The following is a 22,296-nucleotide window of genomic DNA, read 5'->3' on the forward strand; positions in this document are numbered from 1 at the left end:
TGACTCATCTTCCCAGGGCAGGCAAGAGCTGCTGTTGAGGCAGGCAGAGGGAGCAGATTCCTGGGTGGTCCCTGTGGCCACAGAGCAGGGAGAGCAGAGCATTCAAGTGTAACTTGAGGATGAAGGGAAAGGGGCACCGAGCCACTTTCTCCCAGTGTTATCTCAGGCAGCAGATGGGGAACAGAGATAGTGATGGTGGCTGCTCATTTTCCGTGCCCTCTCCAGCCAAATCCAGTAAATAATGAAGTGTAATTTGCCAAATAGCCTTTGGATGTGGGATTTACTTTCAAAGGTCCTGATCCTGCCACTGTGGAGGCAATTCTGGATTGTGTGCTGGGCTGAGGGCAGGAATTGTGTCCTGAGAGACTCCGTGTCGGGAATTTCACTGCTCCTACCTGAGCCAAGAGTCTGCAAATGATTTCTTGAGGGCCTTGGGGACTTGGCTGGAGGATGTGCAAAGGGAAGGGGGAATTTTTGTGTTGGAGCTGAGAGGTGGAAGGTGCAGAAGTGGGGACAGAGAAGTTGCTGTGTTTGGCTTGGCAGTGGAATTGCATCGGGAGCATCCAGCGGATGATCTGGGGATACTTTCTGCATTGTCACCCTCAGCCTGTGCTACAGAGCTGCATGTGGAGGTTTATCCATGGAAAAACAGGATTGCTTAGGTTGGAAAAGCCTCCCAGGATCATGAGGTCCCCAGCACTGCCAGGTGACCACCAACCCATGTCCCCAAGAGCCACATCCACAGGTTTTCTTAACATTTCCAGGGGCGATGACTCCACCACTGCCCTGGAATTCTGTTGACCCAACCCCCAGATTCCCACTTGGAACAAAAGCGAGTGTTGGGTTGTTTGGCCTTTAAATGATGCCCATGAGTTTGGCTGGGGAGGAGTTGAATGGAGCAGGAATTCCAGACTGGGCAGCTGGGCTGGCTCTTCCCAGTGGCTGCAGCACTGCTTCCATCCCTGACTCCGTGTTTTATCAGGAATACACCAACACTGCCTGGAACAGGCCCTCAGCAGCATGTTGCAGGTGTAAAGGTTTATTAAATCAGGAGTTTAATGAACTTGGGGCGATGGAAAACTGTGGTGGTTGAGTTTCCACAAGACACAGAATTTTTGATTTTCAATGTCTGCGTCCAAATATTCATGAGAACACCAAAGACTTTCTTTGCCCATGGTGTCATTTTTCCACTAAGTTTTCATGGAAAATTTCCACTAGGCTGCAGAGCTAAACCAACCTCAGGTGGAAGATTTTCATCTCTGCTGACCAAGGGCAGTTTTTGGGGTGGTGGTTGTTCAAGACTTTCCTTTTCCATCAAAGATGTTTTTCAGGAATACTGAAAGTATGGGAGAAAGAGCCAAACCTCTATTCAGATATTTTGCCTCAAATGGTTGCTTTTATTTGTGAGACTCTTTGGCAACAAAGTTTCATCTCCTTCCAAATAAATTAGAAAAAGGGATTTAAAAAAGGAAAGGAAGAGGTTTGGTCCTTGTCAGGACTGACTCCAGGCCTGGCTCTCAGCTTGGCCCCGCTGTCCCATGGGATGGCAGCGTTGGTCATGACTCACCCTGGCTCTGTGCTATGGATGTGCATGACGTAACTCTGGGCTAATGTGGGATTTTCCAGCTCTTTGTTTCCCTTCCCCCCTCAAATGGGTATTCTGCCACTCCTCCATCCTGTCTCAGCCTGCTCTCACCTCACTTTTTCATGGAGCCATAGAATCATGGAATGGTTTGGGATGGAAGGGACCTTAAAGCCCATCCCATTCCACCCCTGCCTTGGGCAGAGACACCTTCCACTATCCCAGGTTGTTCCAACCTGGCCTTGGACCCTTCCAGGGAAGGGGCAGCCACAGCTTCTCTGGGCAACATGTGCCAAGGCCTCCCCACCCCTACAGGGAAGAATTTCCTAGGATGAAGAATTTTCTAGGATTCTTTAATTTTCTCCTTGCTTTTCTTTGCACTGGGATGACAGAGTGGTAATTCAGAGATGCTTTTCTCCCCCTTTCTTGCTCACCCTGGTGTGGGACTCTGCCTTCCTCGGTGCCTGGAGCTGCTGAGCCATTTCCCAAGCTCCAGACACACCTGGAATGCTGAAGCCCAGCAGGCTGATGTCTGGAAAGGCCTTGATATCATCATCCAGTAGCACATTCCAGAAGTGTAGGTATGCCATGTGCACCTGGCTGGCATTCCTTGACATCTTTCCCAGCCCTATGTCCTCATGGCTGTGTTTGTCTCCTGCTTCTTTCAGACATGGAATGTGCAGATGTGCCTTTATTAACGCCCAGCAGCAAAGAAATGATGTCCCAGGCACTGAAAGCCACGTTCAGCGGCTTTGCCAAGGAACAGCAGCGGCTGGGAATTCCCAAAGGTAAGACATGGCTTCCCATGCACAACCACAGTACCCACAGGGGTTGTGTCCTCCTTCCAGGCTGCCCAGAGTTCCCTGTCTGCCATCTCCCTTGCTGGTTCTCCTCAGGTGGTGTTGCCTTTCAAATACCACCTGAAGCTTCTTGGAAGCTTCAGCTGGAAAAATGTGGACAAGTCATCTCCACTAAACAGAGAAGCAGCAGGAACCCTTTACCAGAGGCTGGTGACAGGGAGAAACCAAGAGAATTGGAGAAATGGGTGGGAAGAGGGGGTCAGAGAAGTGATGGGATTTTTAGAAATCCCAAACAAATCCAAAGCTTGTTCCTTGGACGAAACGTGTCCACACTAAGGCTGATCCAGACTGGGCATGGTGTTCCTCACACCCTGGTGCCAGAGGGCTGCCAGTCTCCAGGGGTGAGGCTGTGGCAGTGCAGGGCAGCTGCAGCACTGTCTGTGTCCTGCTTTCCTGGGAAAACTGCCTGAGGGTGCTCACGGCTGGATCCCTCTGCAGACCCCCAGCAGTGGACGGAGACGCACGTGCGGGACTGGGTGATGTGGGCAGTGAACGAGTTCAGCCTGAAGGAGGTGGATTTCCAGAAGTTCTGCATGAATGGAGCTGCCCTCTGTGCCCTGGGCAAGGAGTGCTTCCTGGAGCTGGCGCCTGACTTTGTGGGAGATATCCTTTGGGAACATCTGGAGATCCTGCAGAAAGGTCAGTCCTGGGGTGAGCAATTCACAGCATCCCTGCCAGCCTGGTTCTGGGGCTTTCCACAGACCAGGAGGTGTTCACCTTGAGCTTTAATCCCACGAAAAACATCTTCCAAAGCCCAGCTTTTCAGCAGGATTCCAAATGGGCATCCCAACGGCAGCGGGCAAGGCGAATCCTGGCAGTGCCTCAAAGAGTGTTTGTGCCAGCTGCCTGGCAGGGATCCCCAGTGGGGAGGGACACTGTGACTGCCTGGAATCCATGGTGGGATTTTCCAAAGCATTTTTCCTCAGCATGTTCAACTCCTGTTGTGAATTTTACTATTTCCTCCGCTGGAACTGGGTACAGGAATACAGCCAAAATCCTACCCAAATTTCCCAGTGGCAATTGGAAGCTGCTTTGCTTTGTTCCATGTCCCAAAAAAAAGGTGTTCCATGTCCCCAAAGCCAGCATTTCTGGGAGGAGAAGGCATCTGTGCCATTCCCTGCATGACAGCACCCAAGGGCATTAACTTTCAGTGACTGGGGACACACACTTTGATTTAGGGTGTTGATTTTCCATGTCTGGGTGCCCAGGAGCACTGGGATGGTTTCTAAGGAGCAGGTGAGGAGCTGAGCACCTCAACCTGAGCCACAAGCAGGAGCTGCAGCACACCTGGGCTCTTTTTCCAGCTCCCTTCTCTGCAGAGCTCTTTGCTTTCCTAGAATGTCCCCTGTGCTGTCCTACTGACCCTGGTGGCAGGAAGGGGAGGGGGAGCACAGTTATTCCTTCCAGGAAACCATTGACAAATGGATGTTAATTGCCCATTACTAATTTTACTGCTACCTGTGGTTTGCAGAAGGTAAACATGGCCCTTCCCGGGCTCTGGCCAGGCCAGGCTGTTTTCCTGCTCTTGGGCTCTAAATCTGGTCTGTCCCTTTTGTTTTGCATATTTTTCATGGAGTGCTTGGATCAACACTGAGCAGTTTAACCAAACAAAGCCAAACCTTGTGTCAGCCCAATTTCTCCTTGCATTGAGCCATTGCTTGCACCTTCCCACAGCCCTTCTTCCCTGCTGTCCCTGCCCATGGCTGGGAGGTCTTCAAGGTCCTTTCCAACCCAACCCTCCTAGGATTCTGTAATTCTGTGATTTTTTGGACTGTTCCCACTGGAGAGGGTGGGATGTGCTGGAGGTGCTGATTGAGGCACCAGGGCTGGATTTGCACCTCCTTCCTGCAGATTCCCCACACAGAGATAGACTTGATGCTGTACATTTATGGCAGAGGGGAATCATCATTTCAGACAGCACTGACACACGTGGGTATTCAGACACTGGTGGTACAAAGGCCTGGGACAGAGAGGAGTTTTTCTAAAGAAGCTGAAAATCTTGGTGCATGCTGCAGCTCTTCTTCTGAAAGGCTGAAAATGAATAAAGCTGAATTTCTGTGTCTTCACACTGTTGGTGTTGCCCTGGGAACCCAGAAATCTCTGTTGCCTGTTTGGTTTCACTGGTGACTTTTTCATTCTTGCACAAGCAGGGCCCTTGCTCCTCTGCTGGGCTCTGAGCACATTTCCAGTGAGGTATCTGTGGGTGACAAAGAACTCCCAAGAAATAACCAGGCTCCCCCCAGGACTGGTTTCTGTTCCCTGTTAGCGCTGGGGCTCATTCCAGCCCTGACCAGAGCTGGGCTGGAGCTGTACAGACAGAGCAGAGCTGTCCCTGTCCCTGTCCCTGTCCCTGTCCCTGTCCCTGTCCCTGTCCCCATCCCTGTCCCTGTCCCCGTCCCCGTCCCCGTCCCCGTCCCCGTCCCTGTCCCCATCCCTGTCCCTGTCCCTATCCCTGTCCCTGTCCCCGTCCCCGTCCCCGTCCCCGTCCCCGTCCCCGTCCCTGTCCCTGTCCCCGTCCCTGTCCCTGTCCCATCCCTGTCCCTGCCCACGCAGGAGGAGCTGGGGCTCTCCCTCTGCACCTGGATGTGACATGGGAGGAGATCCAGGTGTCCCCAGGCTCAGTCAGGGCTCCAACTTGTCTCTCCATCCTCGCCACCATCATCACTGGGGGTGTTGGTGCTGGGAGTGGTTGTTAACCCCAAAATGCCTGGCTTTACCTGTGCTGCTGGCCCAGGGTCGTGCTGGGACAGGCTGTGACCCTGCTGTCCCCTGAGCTGACACTGTCCCCTGTGAGCACTGCCTGACTCACGTACCACAGCCTGCTCAGGCTTTAAAAACAGCACAAGGGTGCCTTTCCCTGCATGGATTTGGGTATTTTCAGTCTCACTTTTCCATAATTCTTCCTAAAATAACCTCCTCAGTTACCAGCAGTCAGCAGTGCCCTGCACTTGACTCTAAGCTCGGCTGAAGGTTCTCCCCTGCTCTGTGGTCACCCCCTGCCCCTTGGCAGACACTGTGGAGAGAGGAACAGAGCATTTCTCATTAGCCCTCTGTGTTTGCACAACCCCTCCTTTTGTTAGGGAATATTTTCCAGCCTGCAGTCCCCAGGGGAGAGGGCCAAATTTAGGCTCCTCAGAGGGGAATGTGCGTTATCTGTGCTCAGCTCTCCAGAGCTGGGGCAGAACAAACCCAGCCCAGAGCTGCCCAGGGGCCTTGCTTTGGTTAAAGGGAAGAAAATTCCCATCCCAGTATCCCTGCTCAGCATGCCATGCTGGAATGAGTCAGGTGTTCATGGAAAAACTGCTCAGGGTAGGGGCAGGGTGGCTTTTTTATGGGAAAGCAAATTAAGCACAGCCCAGGAGGAGCAAAGTGCTTGGAAAAAGCCACAGGAAGCAGGGAATCCATGCTTTGACGTGCTTCATGCTCTGTCCCAGTGAGTTATGCCTATGGAAAGCTGAAATTGGGCATTTTGACCTTATATACATGGAGGAGTCTGTGTCAGGAGTGGAACAAAGCAGTTTGGAACATGGAATGTTCTGCCTGCATCAGGTGCTGCACAAGCTGGGAATTCACATGGATTTGAGGTTAGAGAAGCTGGCTTTGGGATGGGTCACCCACTCCCTTGTACATACCTACTGCTGGTCTAAAAATAGGGCTTTTCCAGGAAAACAACTGTCCTTGTGTGGGGAGTTTTTCCAGGAGCTCACACATGGAAGTGTGCTCAGCAGCCCCCAGGAGAAGGAGAGGTGACAAAGCCTGAGGCAAGCAAGGAAATGCTGCAGCTCAGAGCCTCCTGGGGCCCTGGCTGAGAACACTGTTGCTGTTTGGGTTGGGCTGGTTCTGTTTAAGCTCGGCCATACCTGCAGCAGGAATTCCCAAAGGACCCCATGTGCCCCAGGTTCCTGTGGGATTTCAGCTCTGGATTCATTTCTGTTGCTCAGAACATCCCAGTTTCACCTGGCGAGGAGATTTTGGGAAGTTCAGGGCTCTCTGTGTCACAGCAAGTGTTGCACAGCTCTGTGTGCCTTCCACTGGTGACATTTCCTTCCTTTCCTCTTTGCAGAGGAGGTGAAACCGTACCCAGCAAACGGAGTGAACACCACGTACCCCGAGTCCCGCTACACCTCAGACTACTTCATTAGTAAGTCTCAATTAGCAGTGTCAATTATCACCATTACCATGCCTGGAGGCACCTTTGAGCAGAGGTTTGTCCTCACCACAACAGGACTGCACCCTGCAAAGGGGATCTTGTGTTTCCAAGGGTTTAGGGTTGTTTTGGAAGCCTCTTGGATTTTTTGGTGGCTGCCTTGTGTGCCAACATCGGATTTCTTCAAGCACTGTTTGTTTGAAGCTGTAACTCAGCAGATTTTAAAAGCAGCCTCAGCACACCTGAGTATTGGGAATTGTAAAAAAACCTCTTAAAAAAGGGAGGGAATGGGAGGAAAGGCTGAACTCTGGATTGCCAGGGAGGAGCCTAGCAAGGAAAGGGATGAGTCTCCACCTGCACTCCTGCACTTCCCATTGCCATTGCTTTGGAGATGTTCTTTAAGGGCATTGGAAGTCTGGGAGATATTTCATGAACCAGCAGAAAGCTTAACTGACCTGAAGAGGAGAGATGTGGATGAGGTGTGAGGGAGAAATCCTTCACTGTGAGGGTGGGGAGGCCCTGGTACAGGGCCCAGAGAGATTGTGGACTCTCTGTCCCTGGAATTGTCCCAGGCCAGGCTGGACAGGGCTTGGAGCAACCTGGGACAGTGGGAGGTGTCCCTGCCATGGCAGGGGTGGGATTGGATGAGCTTTAAGTTCCCTTCCAATCCAAAACCTTCTGGGATTCTGGGATTCCATGATTCTGTGGATTGGGATTCCAGGCTCTGGCATGGGGAGAGGTGGCTGTGCAAGACTCACCTTTCCCAACCAGCAATGAAACACTTTTACCCTGTTACTCCTCTGCTGAGCAGCAGGGTAAAATCCACTCCCCAGGATTTTCCAGCTTTTTCCTTCTGGCAGCTGTCCTGGCAGGAATTTGGTGCAAAGCACATTGAGGATGGTCGGGGGTGTCTTATTTTGCTAAATTGCCACATTTTCAGACCCCATCTTTGTAGCTTCTGGAGCCCTCACCCAAAGCATTACGGGAGGGGAGTGGGATGCTCTGGGGCCCTCACCCAAAGCAGTGCCCAAGGGAGGAGTATGGGATGTCTGGGGCCCTCACCCCAAGCAGTGAGGGCTGTGGGATGCTCTGGGGCCCTCATCCCAAAGCAGTGATGGGCTGTGGGGTATCTGGAGCCCTCACCCCAAGCAGTGAGGGCTGTGGGATGTCTGGGGCCCTCACCCCAAGCAGTGAGGGGTTGTAGGATGCTCTGGGGCTCTCATCCCAAGCAGTGAGGGCTGTGGGATGCTCTGGGGCCCTCACCCCAAGCAGTGAGGGGGTGTGGGATGCTCTGGGGCCCTCATCCCAAGCAGTGAGGGGTTGTAGGATGCTCTGGGGCCCTCACCCCGAGCAGTGAGGGCTGTGGGATGCTTTGGGGCCCTCACCCCGAGCAGTGAGGGCTGTGGGATGCTCTGGAGCCCTCACCCCAAAGCAGTGAGGGCTGTGGGATGCTCTAGGGCCCTCACCCCAAGCAGTGAGGGGGTGTGGGATGCTCTGGGGCCCTCACCCAAAGCAGTGAGGGCTGTGGGATGCTCTAGGGCCCTCACCCCGAGCAGTGAGGGCTGTGGGATGCTCTGGAGCCCTCACCCCAAGCAGTGAGGGCTGTGGGATGCTCTGGAGCCCTCACCCCAAGCAGTGAGGGCTGTGGGGTATCTGGGGCCCTCACCCCAAGCAGTGAGGGCTGTGGGATGCTCTGGAGCCCTCACCCAAAGCAGTGAGGGCTGTGGGGTATCTGGAGCCCTCACCCCAAGCAGTGAGGGCTGTGGGATGCTCTGGAGCCCTCACCCAAAGCAGTGAGGGCTGTGGGATGCTCTGGGGCCCTCACCCCAAGCAATGAGGGCTGTGGGATGCTCTGGGGCCCTCATCCCAAGCAGTGAGGGGTTGTAGGATGCTCTGGGGCCCTCATCCAAAGCAGTGAGGGCTGTGGGATGCTCTGGAGCCCTCACCCCAAGCAGTGAGGGCTGTGGGATGCTCTGTGACTTCGGGGCTGTTTGGGTGGGCTCTGACCCTGCTGTGTCCCCAGGTTACGGCATCGAGCACGCGCAGTGCGTGCCCCCCTCCGAGTTCTCGGAGCCCAGCTTCATCACCGAGTCCTACCAGACCCTGCACCCCATCAGCTCGGAGGAGCTGCTGTCCCTCAAGTACGAGAGCGAGTACCCCTCGGTGCTGCTGCGCGAGCCCGCCCAGGACCCGCTGCACAACGACTTCTTCTCCATCAAGCAGGAGGTGGTGACCCCAGACAACATGTGCATGGGCCGTGCCAGCCGAGGTGAGGCTGGGATCAAACCTGGGAAAGGAACTTGGACAGAGTTGTCAGGGTTTAACAGAAGGTTTACACAGGATGTGTTTGTAGGGAAACTGGGAGATGAGAAATGCTGAGTTAGAAATGCCATGGAACAGGACAGATATTGTTGAGAGAGAAATCGTGATGTAGGAACGTCTTCGAGCCAGGTCTAATGAGCTCTCCGAGGTCTATATCACACCCAAGATAGCTCAGCTACCTTTGGAGGCATAAAAATCAGCAGGATGGCTTCTGTTGCAGTGTTGGAAACAAAAAGGTTTAATAAAAGGCAAAATAACAAAGAAAGAAAAACCAAGCCAGGTGCTAGACGTTCTTGCTCCTGGTAAAACACCCACAAAAGTGATTAGTTTCTTTGTCCACTCCTTTTTCTAGTTAATTGCCCAGGCAGGACTTTTTGGCTCCTGTCCAATTGGCTAGCCTTAAGTTTGAGGTGAAGTCCCCATGGCCTGTGAGGTGGCTTTTTCACCTAATCCAGGAGAGAAACTTCTGGGCTTCCTTACTTTTTGAGGGGACAAAGGACAGTTTTCTGACTCTGTCAACAAAGGGCACACTCCTATAAAATGGAACTAGAAAAAGAGTTTTAAAGGATAGATTGTAAATAAGACTAGATACTTTGGAGCAATAGAAGGATGAAAGTTCTAGAAAAGGGGATTGTCTGACAGGGGCTGGCTTGGGTTCCTGCTGTTCTCACCCTCCCTCCTGAGGGAATGGCCCTGGGAGCACTGAGGGAGCTGTGCAGTGCTGACACAGCCCTCTCCAGCACTGCTGGCTTCCCTGGTGGCTCTGAGCCCTCCCTGCCCTTCTCCCCCCCCAGGGAAACCTCGAGGAAGGTCTTTCCTTTCCTTTCCTTTCCTTTCCTTTCCTTTCCTTTCCTTTCCTTTCCTTTCCTTTCCTTTCCTTTCCTTTCCTTTCCTTTCCTTTCCTTTCCTTTCCTTTCCTTTCCTTTCCTTTCCTTTCCTTTCCTTTCCTTTCCTTTCCTTTCCTTTCCTTTCCTTTCCTTTCCTTTCCTTTCCTTTCCTTTCCTTTCCTTTCCTTTCCTTTCCTTTCCTTTCCTTTCCTTTCCTTTCCTTTCCTTTCCTTTCCTTTCCTTTCCTTTCCTTTCCTTTCCTTTCCTTTCCTTTCCTTTCCTTTCCTTTCCTTTCCTTTCCTCTGCTGCCTGTTTTACATCCTCTGCAGAAAGGGCATGTTTCTGGTGCTGTGCTTTGATGTCCAACCTGAGAGAAATAGAACTGAGCTTTCATGTTACCAGGCAGGACAAACTGCTGGGTGCTTGTAGAAATCCCATTTTTAGAAGCCCAGGTAAAGCCCCACAAATTCTTCACAAGTTCTCATTGGGAATTGCTGTTGAAGGCTCTGAAGAGTCTTGCACTCTGTGATCCAAAGTCTTTGTCCATTATGTCCAGGATTTGAAATACTCTGCTGCAGCCAATTCCTGAGCTTGGTTAGGAGGTGCAGGTGTCAGGGGCTGGGGCAGCAGCAGAGCCAAGGACCCCCAAATGCTGCTCCCCAAAGAGTTACAGGTACAGATTCCTGTTTGAGGTGGTGGGATTTAAACACCCGAACACTTTGGAGGATCTGAGCCCAAATTCCTTCCCAATTAATGTTGTGAGGCTGGGAACACGTAGGGCCCACGTGTCTGATTGCTTTGTGATCACATCAGTGATGCCAGGCTGGGGATGTGGCTCTGCCTCCTTCAAAGCAAAAAGCTGAATCCATGGAGCTCAAAGTCCCTCACAAGTGGGATCATTATCTCCAGATTCCAGGTAGGGAACCTGGGCCACAGGGAAGAGCTGTGCCATTCCCTAAAATGGAATCCAGGTGTCCTCAGCCCCAGAATTCCTTACAGGGAGGTGGTGCTGTGAGTTGGGTTTGATGTGCAGCAGTTAAACCTCTTTATCCAGAGAGCTGAGGATGAGCTGCCCTCCCAGCAAAGCCAGAGCTGCTTTCCAGGCTGCAGGGCACGTGCAGCTCATTTGAACTTCCTCACTCTTTTCCAGGCTGGGAGAGCCAATTACAGGGAACTTGTTATTTGTGCTCTTGCCTCTCCTTCTGAGAGAGGTGACCTGAGCCAGAAGGGCAGCAGGGTTTTAATTTTGGGGAAACTTCTCTTTTTTGGGGTTGTTTTTCTGCCTAAATTTCAGCAATGTCTTTGCCTTTTCTTGACCTTTTCTTTAACACAGGTGATTTCATCATTCTCACAGTGCAATGGTTCAGGAAGGCTTTTGCAACTGAACCTCGAGCCTGTTCTCAGTGGCAAACCTAAAAATGGCTGTGGGGGAGGGAACAGAGAGCCCTGGCTGCTGCTGTTAGCAAAGACTTGAACACTGGTTGCAAGAGGCTGTGCTCACACCAGTGCTGCATTTCAGCCATGGAAGGGCCTTTGGGGAACACAGATCCTCCCAGGGCTGGGGGAAAGCCTTCATATAAAGCAGAGCCCAGTTCATTTATATTTATGTCCCTCTTTACCCTGCACTGTCTTACAAGGTTAGTCTGACACAAAGTCAAGTCCTTCAGCATCACCTCAGGGTGAAGGTTTTCCAGACACTGCGGGGCCTTGTCCAAGCCTTCTGTGGGGCCTTTAGGAGGAAGTTTTGGGGTCCCATGGGGGTTGTTTCTCTCTGCCCTGTCAGCGAGGGTGGCTGGTTGAGAAGTGGAGCTGCCAAACTCATTTAAGCTGGTCCTGAGTAAGTGCAGGGTGTGATTGCTCCAGCTAGGTGGAATTTAGGTGAATTTTCAATGGATTGACACAAATCACATCTCTGTCAGGTTTTAATTCCTTTTCTAAATGAGCCTGTGCTGCAGGATTGCTCAGGGAATTGGTTATGCCAATTAATGTACACACACACACAGCAGCATTGTGTTCTCCTTAGCAGGATTCAGAGAAGGATTGGAGCATGAAAATCCTCAAAAAACAAAAAGCAAATAGAAAAGAGTTTGGAACAGGGCTGTCCCAGCAGAATGAAGCCAATGGATCCCAGCTCCCAGGGACTCCAGGCCAGCAATCAGGGCAGGCCCTGCAGTAGTTGAGTCTTTTCACAGCAAGTGCTCTTCAAACTACAACACAACAAATATTTGGGGGCGTGTGCCAGCGCCCTTCCACGTTCCCTGTCCCCTGGGATTTGCTCTCTGGGCCCAGGCTGTGGGTAGCTCTGCCAATGGAAATTTCTCCAGGAGCTCTTGCACAATCCCAGCAGCTGTTTTTAGCTGGGTTTGGGAAATTAGTGAACTTGAATGATCCTGTTAGCTTGTCAGGGAAGATGTTGAGCAATCAGTAGAGTAGGGAGATCAGAGGCTGCAATTTCAGTTTGTTCTTTGGGGCCTTTTTTAGCTCTGTTTCAGTACAGGGCTGGCTCTGGGGGGTGTAAATCAGCACTGCTGAGGATCTGGCCTCTCATGTTCTGGCTTTGACTAAAAATACCCCAGAGAGTGACTTTGACACAAACCAGCTGTGCTCACCTTACCAGAGCTGGAAAAAGCTGTTGGAGCTCTCAGCCATTGGCTCTGCTCCTGCAGCAAACCTGCTGCTGGCTGGGGATTTGGGGCTGGCTGGAACAGATGGCAGCAAAAGGCTGCTGTGTAATTTGGGGAGAAACATCCAAATTCAAGGAGCTGGGTGTGCCTGAGCAGTGTTTGAACTGGGCTGGCAGAAGTAGTGGAGATTTATTGGAGACCTCCAATATCCCTCAGCAGCAAGAGAATCACAGAAATCAGAGAATCATGGAAAGGTTTGACTTGGGAGAGATCTTAAAGTTGGTTCCACCCCTTGCCATGGGCAGGAGCATCTCCCACTGTCCCAGGCTGCTCCAAACCCTGTCCCTGGCCTAGGACACTTCCAGGGCTGGGGCAGCCACAGCTGCTCTGGGCACCCTGTGCCAGGGCCTGCCCACCCTCTGAATGAAGAGATCCTGGAGTGCCCATGTTTAGGCTCCTGAGCTCAGCCTTGAGTATCTAAAGTGAATTTTATCTCTGAAATTGCCTTTTGGAGATGAGGAACAATTTCCAGCCAGCCCCAGGCACAAGTCTTGGGTAGAGAGGCCAGATTTGGGTTTTCCCCCTGTCTCTCTCTGCCTTGCTCTTCTGCCTAAAGTTTTGCAGGGCTCAGCCCTGCTATGGATGGCAAAGGTGAAAATACTGCAGCTCTGGGCTGTGCTCACTTTCGAGATAGGATGTACAGGAACAGCATCAGTTGCTCTGTGCCTGCACAGTGCAGAGGTGAAGCACCCTGTGCTGGCCAGGTGAAATACCCTGTGCTGGCCAGGTGAAATACCCTGTGCTGGTCAGGGGAAATACCCTGTGCTGGTCAGGTGAAATACCCTGTGCTGGTCAGGGGAAATACCCTGTGCTGGCCAGGTGAAATACCCTGTGCTGGTCAGGGGAAATACCCTGTGCTGGCCAGGTGAAATACCCTGTGCTGGCCAGGGGAAGCACTCTGTGCTGGCCAGGGGAAGCACTCTGTGCTGGCCAGGTGAAATACCCTGTGCTGGCCAGGGGAGGTTACCCTGTGCTGGCCAGGGGAAGTGCCCTATACTGGCCAGGGGAAGCAGCCTGTGCTGGCCAGGGGAAGTGACCTGTGCTGGCCAGGTGAAATACCCTGTGCTGGCCAGGTGAAATACCCTGTGCTGGCCAGGTGAAGTGCCCTGTGCTGGCCAGGGGAAGCACTCTCTGCTGGCCAGGGGAAGCACTCTGTGCTGGCCAGGGGAAGCACTCTGTGCTGGCCAGGTGAAGTGCCCTGTGCTGGCCAGGCCTGTCTCACCTGCTGTGCCTCCCCCAGGTAAGCTGGGAGGCCAGGACTCCTTCGAGAGCATAGAGAGCTACGACAGCTGTGACCGCCTGACGCAGTCCTGGAGCAGCCAGTCCTCCTTCCAGAGCCTGCAGCGTGTCCCCTCCTACGACAGCTTCGACTCTGAGGACTACCCTGCCACCCTGCCCAGCCACAAGCCCAAGGGCACCTTCAAGGACTATGTGCGGGACCGGGCCGACATGAACAAGGACAAGCCTGTCATCCCTGCTGCTGCCCTGGCTGGCTACACAGGTAGGGCAGGGCCTGGGGACCCCTCTGTGCCCCCAGCCCCTGGGGCAGCACCTCCCCGTGCCCAGGGACACAGGCTCAGGGCACTCTGGGCTGCCCCAGCTCGGGGGGGCAGGTGCAGGGAGGGTTTTGGGGTGTCTGGGGTCAGCCCAGGGCTGCATCTCCTCTGAGCATGAGCATCCCACCCATCCCACAGCTCATGGGGGATGTGGCACCTGGCTGGGCATGGGGCACTCAATGCCCTGTTCTCCCTTTGCCCCTGGCTGCCTGTGGAGGAGCTGGGGCTGGTTTGGCTCCTGAACAGAGCCTGCAGCCCCTGTGCTGGTGACTGGTGGGCTCTTGGGTGTGCTTTCCCCCTGGGGCAGGAGCAGGCTCAGCTCCAGCCCCAGCACTGCTCTGTGTGTGGGGATGGATCCTCTCCCTCTGGCACAGAGGAGGCCCCGCTGTACCTGGGTGTGAGGCAGGGATGGGGCACTGCCAGAGCCATCCCAAACATTTTCCATTCCCGGTGCTGGGAGAGATGAGAAGGTGATAGGCCATGGAAACTCTGGCTCTTTATGACAGCCCTTCAGCAATCTGGCATCTCCAAGGAGAGAAACCTGGTGGGATGGGACTTCCAGCTAAAGCTGAGCTAATCCTTTCCAGACCTTCTGTGCCATGGCTTTTCCCTGTGCTCTGAGGAAAACTCTGGGGCAGCCTTCTGCCAGTTCCCCTGGCTCTGCACCTTCAGATGTGTCCTGGCCCAGCTGGGAGCAGCTGGTGGAAAGTTTGTGGTGATAAAGATCGTGGCCAGGTTCAGAGCAGATCCTGGGGCGCGGCTGTCCCCGAGTGCCTCCCACGCACGGCTCAGCTGGGGCTGACACCGAGCCTGGCGAGGGTGGGAGAGGGGCAGGGGGAGGAAAGGTGGGCAGATAATTTTAGGAGTGTAAAAAAGGAAGTGGTTTGTTGCTATAGCTTTAGTTAGAAAGAGAGCTCAGCCCTGCCTGCTGGATGAGACTCTACCAAATATGAGAGTGCTCTGCATTCCTGAATGGACTGGGGAGGGAGAGGAGGGACTGTGCCCTGGGGCTCATTCTCTGCTGTGCCATGGAAATCCATGCTCCTGAGAAAAGGCACCACTGAGCACAAGTTGCTCTTTTCATTCCTATTTTCACTCCTATTTTCTCCTGGCAATGCCTTTCCCTGTGGTACCTGGAAGTGCTTTGGGGATGAGTTTGAACAGCTGGGGAAACCGAGGCACCGAGGTACTGGCAAAATCAGGAGCATTCTTTTCCAAGCTGGATATTTCCCTCCACGTTTGCTGTTGCTCATGGAAAAGAGTGCAGAAGAGCCACCCCTGGAGAGAGGCGAGGATCTGAAGTCAGTGGCTGGGCCCTGTGTTTTTCCAAGGAATATTAGCACCCCAAAGGCTGTGCTTGGAGCTGTGCCTTTGGGAAGGGGAGACTCGGGTTCATGCAGTGCCAGAGCACAATTCCAAAGACTTTCCTCTGTGTAACATTTTCCCTCACCTCATTTCCAACCCCTCTTGGAGCTGGGAAGAGAATCCCTTGGCCCAGGCACCTTGTTGGGATCAATAAATGGGAAGGCCTGATTTCTTTATTTATTTTTACATTGTTTCACTTGATAGGCTTAAATGTAGAGAGGAAAATCTGGAATCACTGGGAAATGCTCGAGCTGGAGCTGTGTTTGCCTGCTCCAAAGGCTGCTGAGCAATATTCAGGGTTCAGGCCAGCAGAGCCAGCTTTTGCCATTGGGAAAGGGCCCTGGATGGGTGATCCTGGCAGGCAGTGACTCCAGAGATGCCCTCTGAGCCATTTTAAAGCCCCCAGACCTTCAGCTGTGGGTTTTCCAAGCAAAGGGAGCCAGAGCTGGGTCACTGTGAGAGCAGGGTCTGGGGAGACGGAGTAGAACATGCTGGGTTACAAACTGGAGGAGAACTGGGCACTCCCCACTCTTTGGGTCTGTGCCAGTGAGGAAAACCCTGCTCAGGCTGCCCTGAGGAGGGCTGGAGGTCTGGCCTGGAGCTGAGCCTGGAGTGGGGACTCAGGCAGGGCTCAGAGTGGGGATTTGAGCAGGGCTCAGAGTGGGGATTTGAGCAGGGCTCAGAGTGGGGACTTAGGCAGAGCTCAGGGTGGGGACTGAGGCAGAACTCAGGCCTCTTTGTGCACTGCTATGCTTTACTCTTACTTTACTCAGGGGAGGAAGTGCTGTCTGGCAGCCAGAGCAGAGGAACTCAGAGTCTGGGCTCTGCTTGTGGCTCTGCTGAGGAGGTGGAGCCTCTGCCAGCCCGGGAGCCCCAAACACCGAGACCTTGGGGTTCCATTTCCCCCCTGGGGGCACACCCAGCCCCAGCCCCTGCTCGTGCTGGCCCTGCTGGACCTGCAGGATGAAGAGGGACATCACATCTCTCATGCCCAGAGCTCTCTGTCCTGGCTTTAGGGACCCAACACTCTTGTTCAGGCTGTGTTGGCAGGCTGTTTCTGGGTGCCCAGGGAGGTGGCCCCAGCAGATCTCTGATGCTATCTGCCCCAGAGGCGCCTTCTGGGGTGCGAAGGTGCATTTTGGCGGAAGCTCTGTTGCGTTTGATGTGTTCTTCACTCGGCTCTGAGCGGCCTTTCAGAGCTGCCTTATCTGCCCCCACATCTTGACCTATTTTAACAAGTTGCCATGGTTGCTCACAGAGAGGTTGATGCAATTTTCTTATCTTTTTTTCGAAGGAGAAATGTAATTGCTCAGGAGTTGGTGAACTTCAGTTTCCATTGCTGCAGGGAGGGCCAGCCCTGGACACCTGGGTTTGGAGCTTGGACAGCTTGGATTTTACCTGAGGGCACGGCTGGGGCTGGGCCAGGGCAGGGCAGGCTGAGATCAGGGCAAGGTTCTGCCCCCAGAGGGTGCTGGCACTGCCCAGGCTGCCCAGGGAATGGGCACAGCCCCAGGGCTGCCAGAGCTCCAGGAGGGGTTGGGCAGCACTGCCAGGGATGCCCAGGGTGGGGTTGTTGGGGGTCTGGGCAGGGACAGGGGTGGGACTGGATGGTCCTGGAGGGTCCCTCCAGCTCAGGAGATTCTCTGATTCTGAGATTCTACATTAAGCCAGATTTAATTTTCTTTGCCATGACACAGAGTGCAAACATGAAATCCAGGCAAGGGATGGCCTGGGATGTGTTCACTGCTAAACCTCACCCTGGCTCAGCTGAGCTCAGTCTGAGCTCTGTGGTTCAGCAGCAGAGCCAACTTTGGTGTGAGTGGGCAGAGATCCCTCCAGTGCCTGAGCCCAGCTGGGCTAAAGTGAGCTCAGCTCTGCCTCCACATGCCCTGGGGCTGTGCCACAGCTGGATCCTGCAGCCTCTGGTGATTCCCATGGCCACCAGCATTCTGCAGGAGCCCTGCACCAAGTGGATAAACTCAGCTGCATCTTTGTGCCCTGGGTTGGTGTTTGCAGCCAGTGCTGCTGCTCCCTGCAGGGCCACAGGAGGCTCAGACCTTGCTGCTTCACTGTGGCCATTCAGCACTGAGCTGGTTTTGGGTTCCCTCGAGCAGCTGTGTGGTTTGGAAGTCAAGTTGTGGGGTTTGTTTGCTCTGTGGTGGGCAGGACTGAGAGCCCGGGGCTTTCCATGCACGGTGTCAGTGCTGCCATGGCCCAGAAGTGCTGCTCCACATCACTGAGCACCCAGCAGGGCCATCCCTCGTGTCCCAGAGGGGAGGGGAGAGGGATGGGAGAGCTGAGGTGAATGCACAGCAAGCCCTGATCCACAGATGCAGGCTGGGGTTGTATGGCTGCTGCTCCTGTCCTCTGCTCTGGGCCTGGTCAGGGAGGTGCTGGTCCTGTAAAGCCAGTCCCAGCACTCAAAGAGTTAATGCCCCTCCAGCTGATGTCACCCATGCCCTGAATGTCCCTCTCAGAGCATCCCTGTTGTCCTGCTGGGCAGCAGGAATTCAGGAGCCCTGCAGGAGCTGCCTCCCTCACAGATGTTATCCCACCCCAGCTCTCTGCTGAGCTCGACCTGCCCAGGCCAGGCCTTGCTGGGCCTGGCTGGCAGCACCCACAGGGCTGTGCCTTGGGGCCCAGATGTGCCCCAGCCCCTGCAGTGTGTGAGCTGCTGTGAGCAGAGCCTGAGCCTCCCCGGCTGGTGGTGAGCGATGTTATCTGTGCCCAGCAGTGAAAGCACAGCTGCTGTTTTGCAAGAAAGCCGAGGCGGTGCCAAGGAAAATGGGTCCCTTTCAGGCCAGCTCAGGTGCTGCTGCCCCTCCCCTGTGCTCTGCTGCTGCTCTGGAGCCTCCACAGGCAGATCCCCCTGTGCTGTGGCCACCAGCACCCAAAACTCTGCCGGCAGCTGCCTCCCTGTCCCCTTTCCTGCCTCACTCCAGGGCTCTGGCTGCCCTTGCCTTCCCTTCCCCAGCCTGTGCTGCAGCATTCCTGGACTCCAGCTCCTTCCCTGCCTGCCCTGCTGGAGCACAGAGTCCATGTGGGCACGGCAGGGCACAGGAGCTGGGGTATGCAGGCACCCCCCTCCTGTGCCCAGCAGCACAACAGCTCCTCTGGGCCTGCTGGGATGCAGGGGATGGGGTCACCCTGCTCCTCCTGGCTCATGTCCTTCATGTCCTGCCCCTCCTGGCTCATGTCCTTCCCCTGCCCTCACAGGTGACTTTAGGGTGACCACCCAGCAGCTCCTGCCCCCTTCTGCCTCAGGCAGGGCCCAATGGGCTCCATGCCCTTGTGGCCTCCCTAGGGTGGGGATCCAGGGTGGCACCAGGGCCGGTTCAGTGGCTCCCTCCCCACCTGCCAGCCGTGCAAACGAGAGCAAACCCAGCCCCACGCGCTGCTGCCCAAGCGTGGCAGAGCTCGGGGGGTGCTGGGGCAGCAGCTCTGCCTGGGTCTCCTGCAGACACCCAGCTGGTGCTGCCCAGCAGCTCGTGGCCTGCAGGACACTGTCAGGGGGATGTGGAGCTCACAGAGCCCCTGGAGCTCTGCCACATGCCTCGAGTTCAGGGACAAGGCTGTCAGGCACAGGGTGGGACTCTTGGGGCTGTCCCGTGCCGGGCCAGGGGCTGGAGTTGATCTGTGTGGGTCTCTTCCCACTTGTGAGATTCTATGAGATCAGTCCTCCCAACACCCTATTCTGAGAGCAGAGGAGCTGCAGCAGGGGAGCAGCTCTGACCTGGACAGCCCTGGCTGCTCTCCTGCCTGCAGTCATGGCCATGCTGCTCCCTAAGGAAGGAGCAAGGAGCTTCCTGGGTAATTTCCTGCCTTTTCACAGCTGTTCCTTGGAGATGCTCCATCCAAGCTCCACCAGTGCCGTGTCTGATGCCTGCAGCAGCCTGGGCAGGAGCTGTGGGAGCTGCTCTGACGAGGGAGTGATGGGGACCAGCACTCCCAACACTCTGGGGGATTTGGGGACCGTGGTGCCATCCAGGGGGTGGGCAGGCTGGCAGGTGATGGGGCAGGGGCTGTTTTGGAGCCGTTGCCAGGGCTGGTTGTTTTGTGGGGCTGGAACCACAAACCGCAGAGCGCCAGGCAAAGGTGCCTCGCTGGGGGTTGGTAGGTGGGGTTTTTTTGTCTTCTTGTCTTGTTTGAACCAAGGGAAACAAAACAGAGGCCGTTGGGAGGGGTGGGTGTGTAAAACCGTCCCGAGAGAGATGGCAGGGCTGGGGTTGTGCCCTCCCTGTCTGCCCCAGCCGGGCGGTGCCACTGTCACCGTGCCACTGGAACGGCCCCACCCGGGACAGTCTGGTGTCCCCCGTGGCTGGAAAGGAGGTTGGGGACCTGTCCTGCCCAAGGGGGGATGGCACAGGGATGGTGTGGAACCAAAGCCTTGGCTCTGGGGACACCACCAGGGCCTGGTGCTGAGGAAGCCCCGCTCGGGCAGTGATTCCCAGTTCCCACAGTTCCACTGACACCCGGCCCAGGGGAATATTTTCCCCCTGACGCTGCAGAATTCCTGTGGTGTGACAGTGCTGCTGAAGGACCCTGTTCAGTGCCACCAAGGCCAGACAGGGCCCCCATTGTGGGTGCTATTTTTAGCAGCCCCATGGGTGCAGGAGGTCGTGGTGGGGTGGGAGGACACCCCCACCCCTCTGAGTCCTCCCCTTGTCTTTTGTGGAGCAGGGGCTGCCCCCAGTCCCCAGCCAGGGCTGGGCCTGCTCTGGGAAGCCCCTGGATGTGTGTGGAGGGAGCAATGCCATAAAAGCTGCCTTGTGCCCCTCCACCTCATGCTCAGAGCTGCACCCCAATCCAGGCTGTGGGAGCAGGGGGCTGTTTTGGGATAACCAAGGCAGCAGATCCCGTGGTGGGAGGCACCCTCTGGCCTTGGGACAGCCTGGCTGTGTGGAGTGATCCCAGCCCATGGGATCCCATGGAGTGATCCCAACCTGGCATCCTGATGGGAATTTCCAGCCCTGGCTGGGGTGAGGGGAAGGGTTGGGGCACAAGGGATGGAAAATGGGCACTGCTCCCAGCTCCTGTGGATGAGGAGGTTTGGGTGCAGGGACAAGCCTGGGAGCTTGCCCTGTGACATTGAGGAGTGGCATTGCTGCATGAGCCACCTTGAGATCCTATGGGAAGATATCCCCTGCTCCTTGCTGGCTGCTGAGTGGCTCGTTTGTGGAGCTCCCCCTCCCAGCACTAATTACAGCTGCAGCAGATGATGTCCTGACCTCCAGCACTGCTCCCTGCTCCGTCTCCTCCCTGCCAGTGCTGATTTGGGGCACAGGCCTGGGCATGTGCTGGGGTTTGGCTCCTGCCACCTCGCTGCCATCTCGAGCAGTGCCACATCTGCCAGGCTCCACTGCCTCCCCCTTGGGCAGGGAGGGGGTGTTTGCAGGAGCTGGGACATGCCTGGAGCCCGGCACAAACACATTCCTCACATAATTGCCTGTCCAGGAGAGAAATCTGGGGCTTTACGCGTGTCCTGCAGGCAGCTCAGAATAGACCTTGGGAATCCCTGTTCCAAGGATGACACCACTTCCTTGGAAATCCCAAAATACCCAGCAGGGTGGCAGTGGCAGGAGCTCTACCTTGCTTGCTGCAGAGAGGGTAAGAATTCCTGAGTTTCCCAGCACCTCTTCTGCCAGCTGGCAAACAAACAGGAATGGCACTGGCCATTGGCTGGAACCTCCAAAGATCCAGGGCCAGCATGGCCCAGGGGTGTTTTGAGGGCAGTTCCTCATCCAAGAACCCAGGTGATAAATTTCCATTCCTCTTATTCTGGAGAAGGAGTCCACTAAAAATCCTTATTCTTCAGCTGGGCAGGAGAGAAATCAAAGGGAGGGGATGGACCTGGCCTTGGACACTTGGGCTGTGTCTCTGTTAACTCGATTTGGGTGTTGGATGCTTCCTGGATGTGTGTGGGGAGTTGGTGTGAGGCCAGATGGGCCAAGAGAACTCATCCCCTTGGGAATTCACCTGTGGAGGACCTCGGGCAACCACTAAAGCCTTTTCCCAGTGTTTTCTCTGCATTAAGAGCTCACTGCTATAAATAGGCCTGAGCCTGGAGATGTGGTGGCACTTCAGGCCAGGCTTTTCACTCCTCCCTTTCAACAAGAGGTGAAGGCGTCATCTGCATTTCCTCCCTCATTTTGGCGTGGATAATCCAGCTCCATCCCTGCTGGGGAGCGTGGCTGTGGAGTCAACATCTTGGCAAGCTCCAGGGAGTGGCAGGCTGGAGCCTTTCCCTGCTGGGTCCCTTCCCCTTTCCAGCAGGATGAGCTCCCTGCCCTGCCCTGCCTGGGGCTGTGATAACCCCCAGGGCTGGCGCTGACAAAGCCCTGGAGAGGTTCCACAGGGATAACAGGAGGGAAACAATTTGGGAAGGGCTGGATGGGACACAGCCATTCCTGTGTCCTGGAGCCAGCTCCCTCATTTCCTCCTCCCCAGCAGCTTTGGAGTAATTTCAAACTTTGTGGGGAAGGGGAGCAGCCCTCCCTTCCCTCCATGCATTAGCCCACAGCCACAGCTCAGACAGCATCCATTGTCATTCCTGGAAACAGGCTGGGCTCCATCCCTTCTTCTGAGCCCATAACTCATTTTTTCCCTGCTTGAAGCTTTGCTCAGTGCTGTCAGCACTGGGATTACCCCAGCTAATCCAGCCTGTGCAACTCCCTGTGGGATAAAGAATTTCCTCTCTCCTCTGTCTGTCTCATTATAAATTGTCATAATTAATGATCTATTCTAAGCTGGGTTTAAACCATGGCAAGGTCTTCCCAAAACACCTTACCCACAGCTAAGTGCAATACTTGGGGTGTGGCCACATTTGGAGGTTGCTCATCAAAGAGACTTTAGCTCCAGGGCTTCTCCTCTACCTTGGATTGGGACACAAGCCCAAGGGAGAGAGAAATATTTCAAAACTCCATGAATCCAGCCAAACCTCACCACAGGCTCTC

The 22,296-nt window shown here is 54.9% G+C and overlaps 1 protein-coding gene across 1 annotated transcript in view; it reads left to right on the forward strand.

The window, feature by feature from the left end:
* Positions 1-22,296, forward strand: part of ETS1 (ETS proto-oncogene 1, transcription factor) — a 47,523-nt gene that overhangs the window by 22,274 nt on the left and 2,953 nt on the right. The window contains exons 2-6 of the mRNA XM_066564422.1: positions 2,251-2,370; positions 2,881-3,081; positions 6,506-6,583; positions 8,613-8,858; positions 13,663-13,923. Of these exons, the coding sequence (XP_066420519.1) occupies positions 2,251-2,370; positions 2,881-3,081; positions 6,506-6,583; positions 8,613-8,858; positions 13,663-13,923 (906 nt within the window). The remainder of the gene's footprint in view (positions 1-2,250; positions 2,371-2,880; positions 3,082-6,505; positions 6,584-8,612; positions 8,859-13,662; positions 13,924-22,296) is intronic.

This window comes from Molothrus aeneus, chromosome 22, assembly GCF_037042795.1.
Source record: "Molothrus aeneus isolate 106 chromosome 22, BPBGC_Maene_1.0, whole genome shotgun sequence".
Taxonomy (NCBI): domain Eukaryota; kingdom Metazoa; phylum Chordata; class Aves; order Passeriformes; family Icteridae; genus Molothrus; species Molothrus aeneus.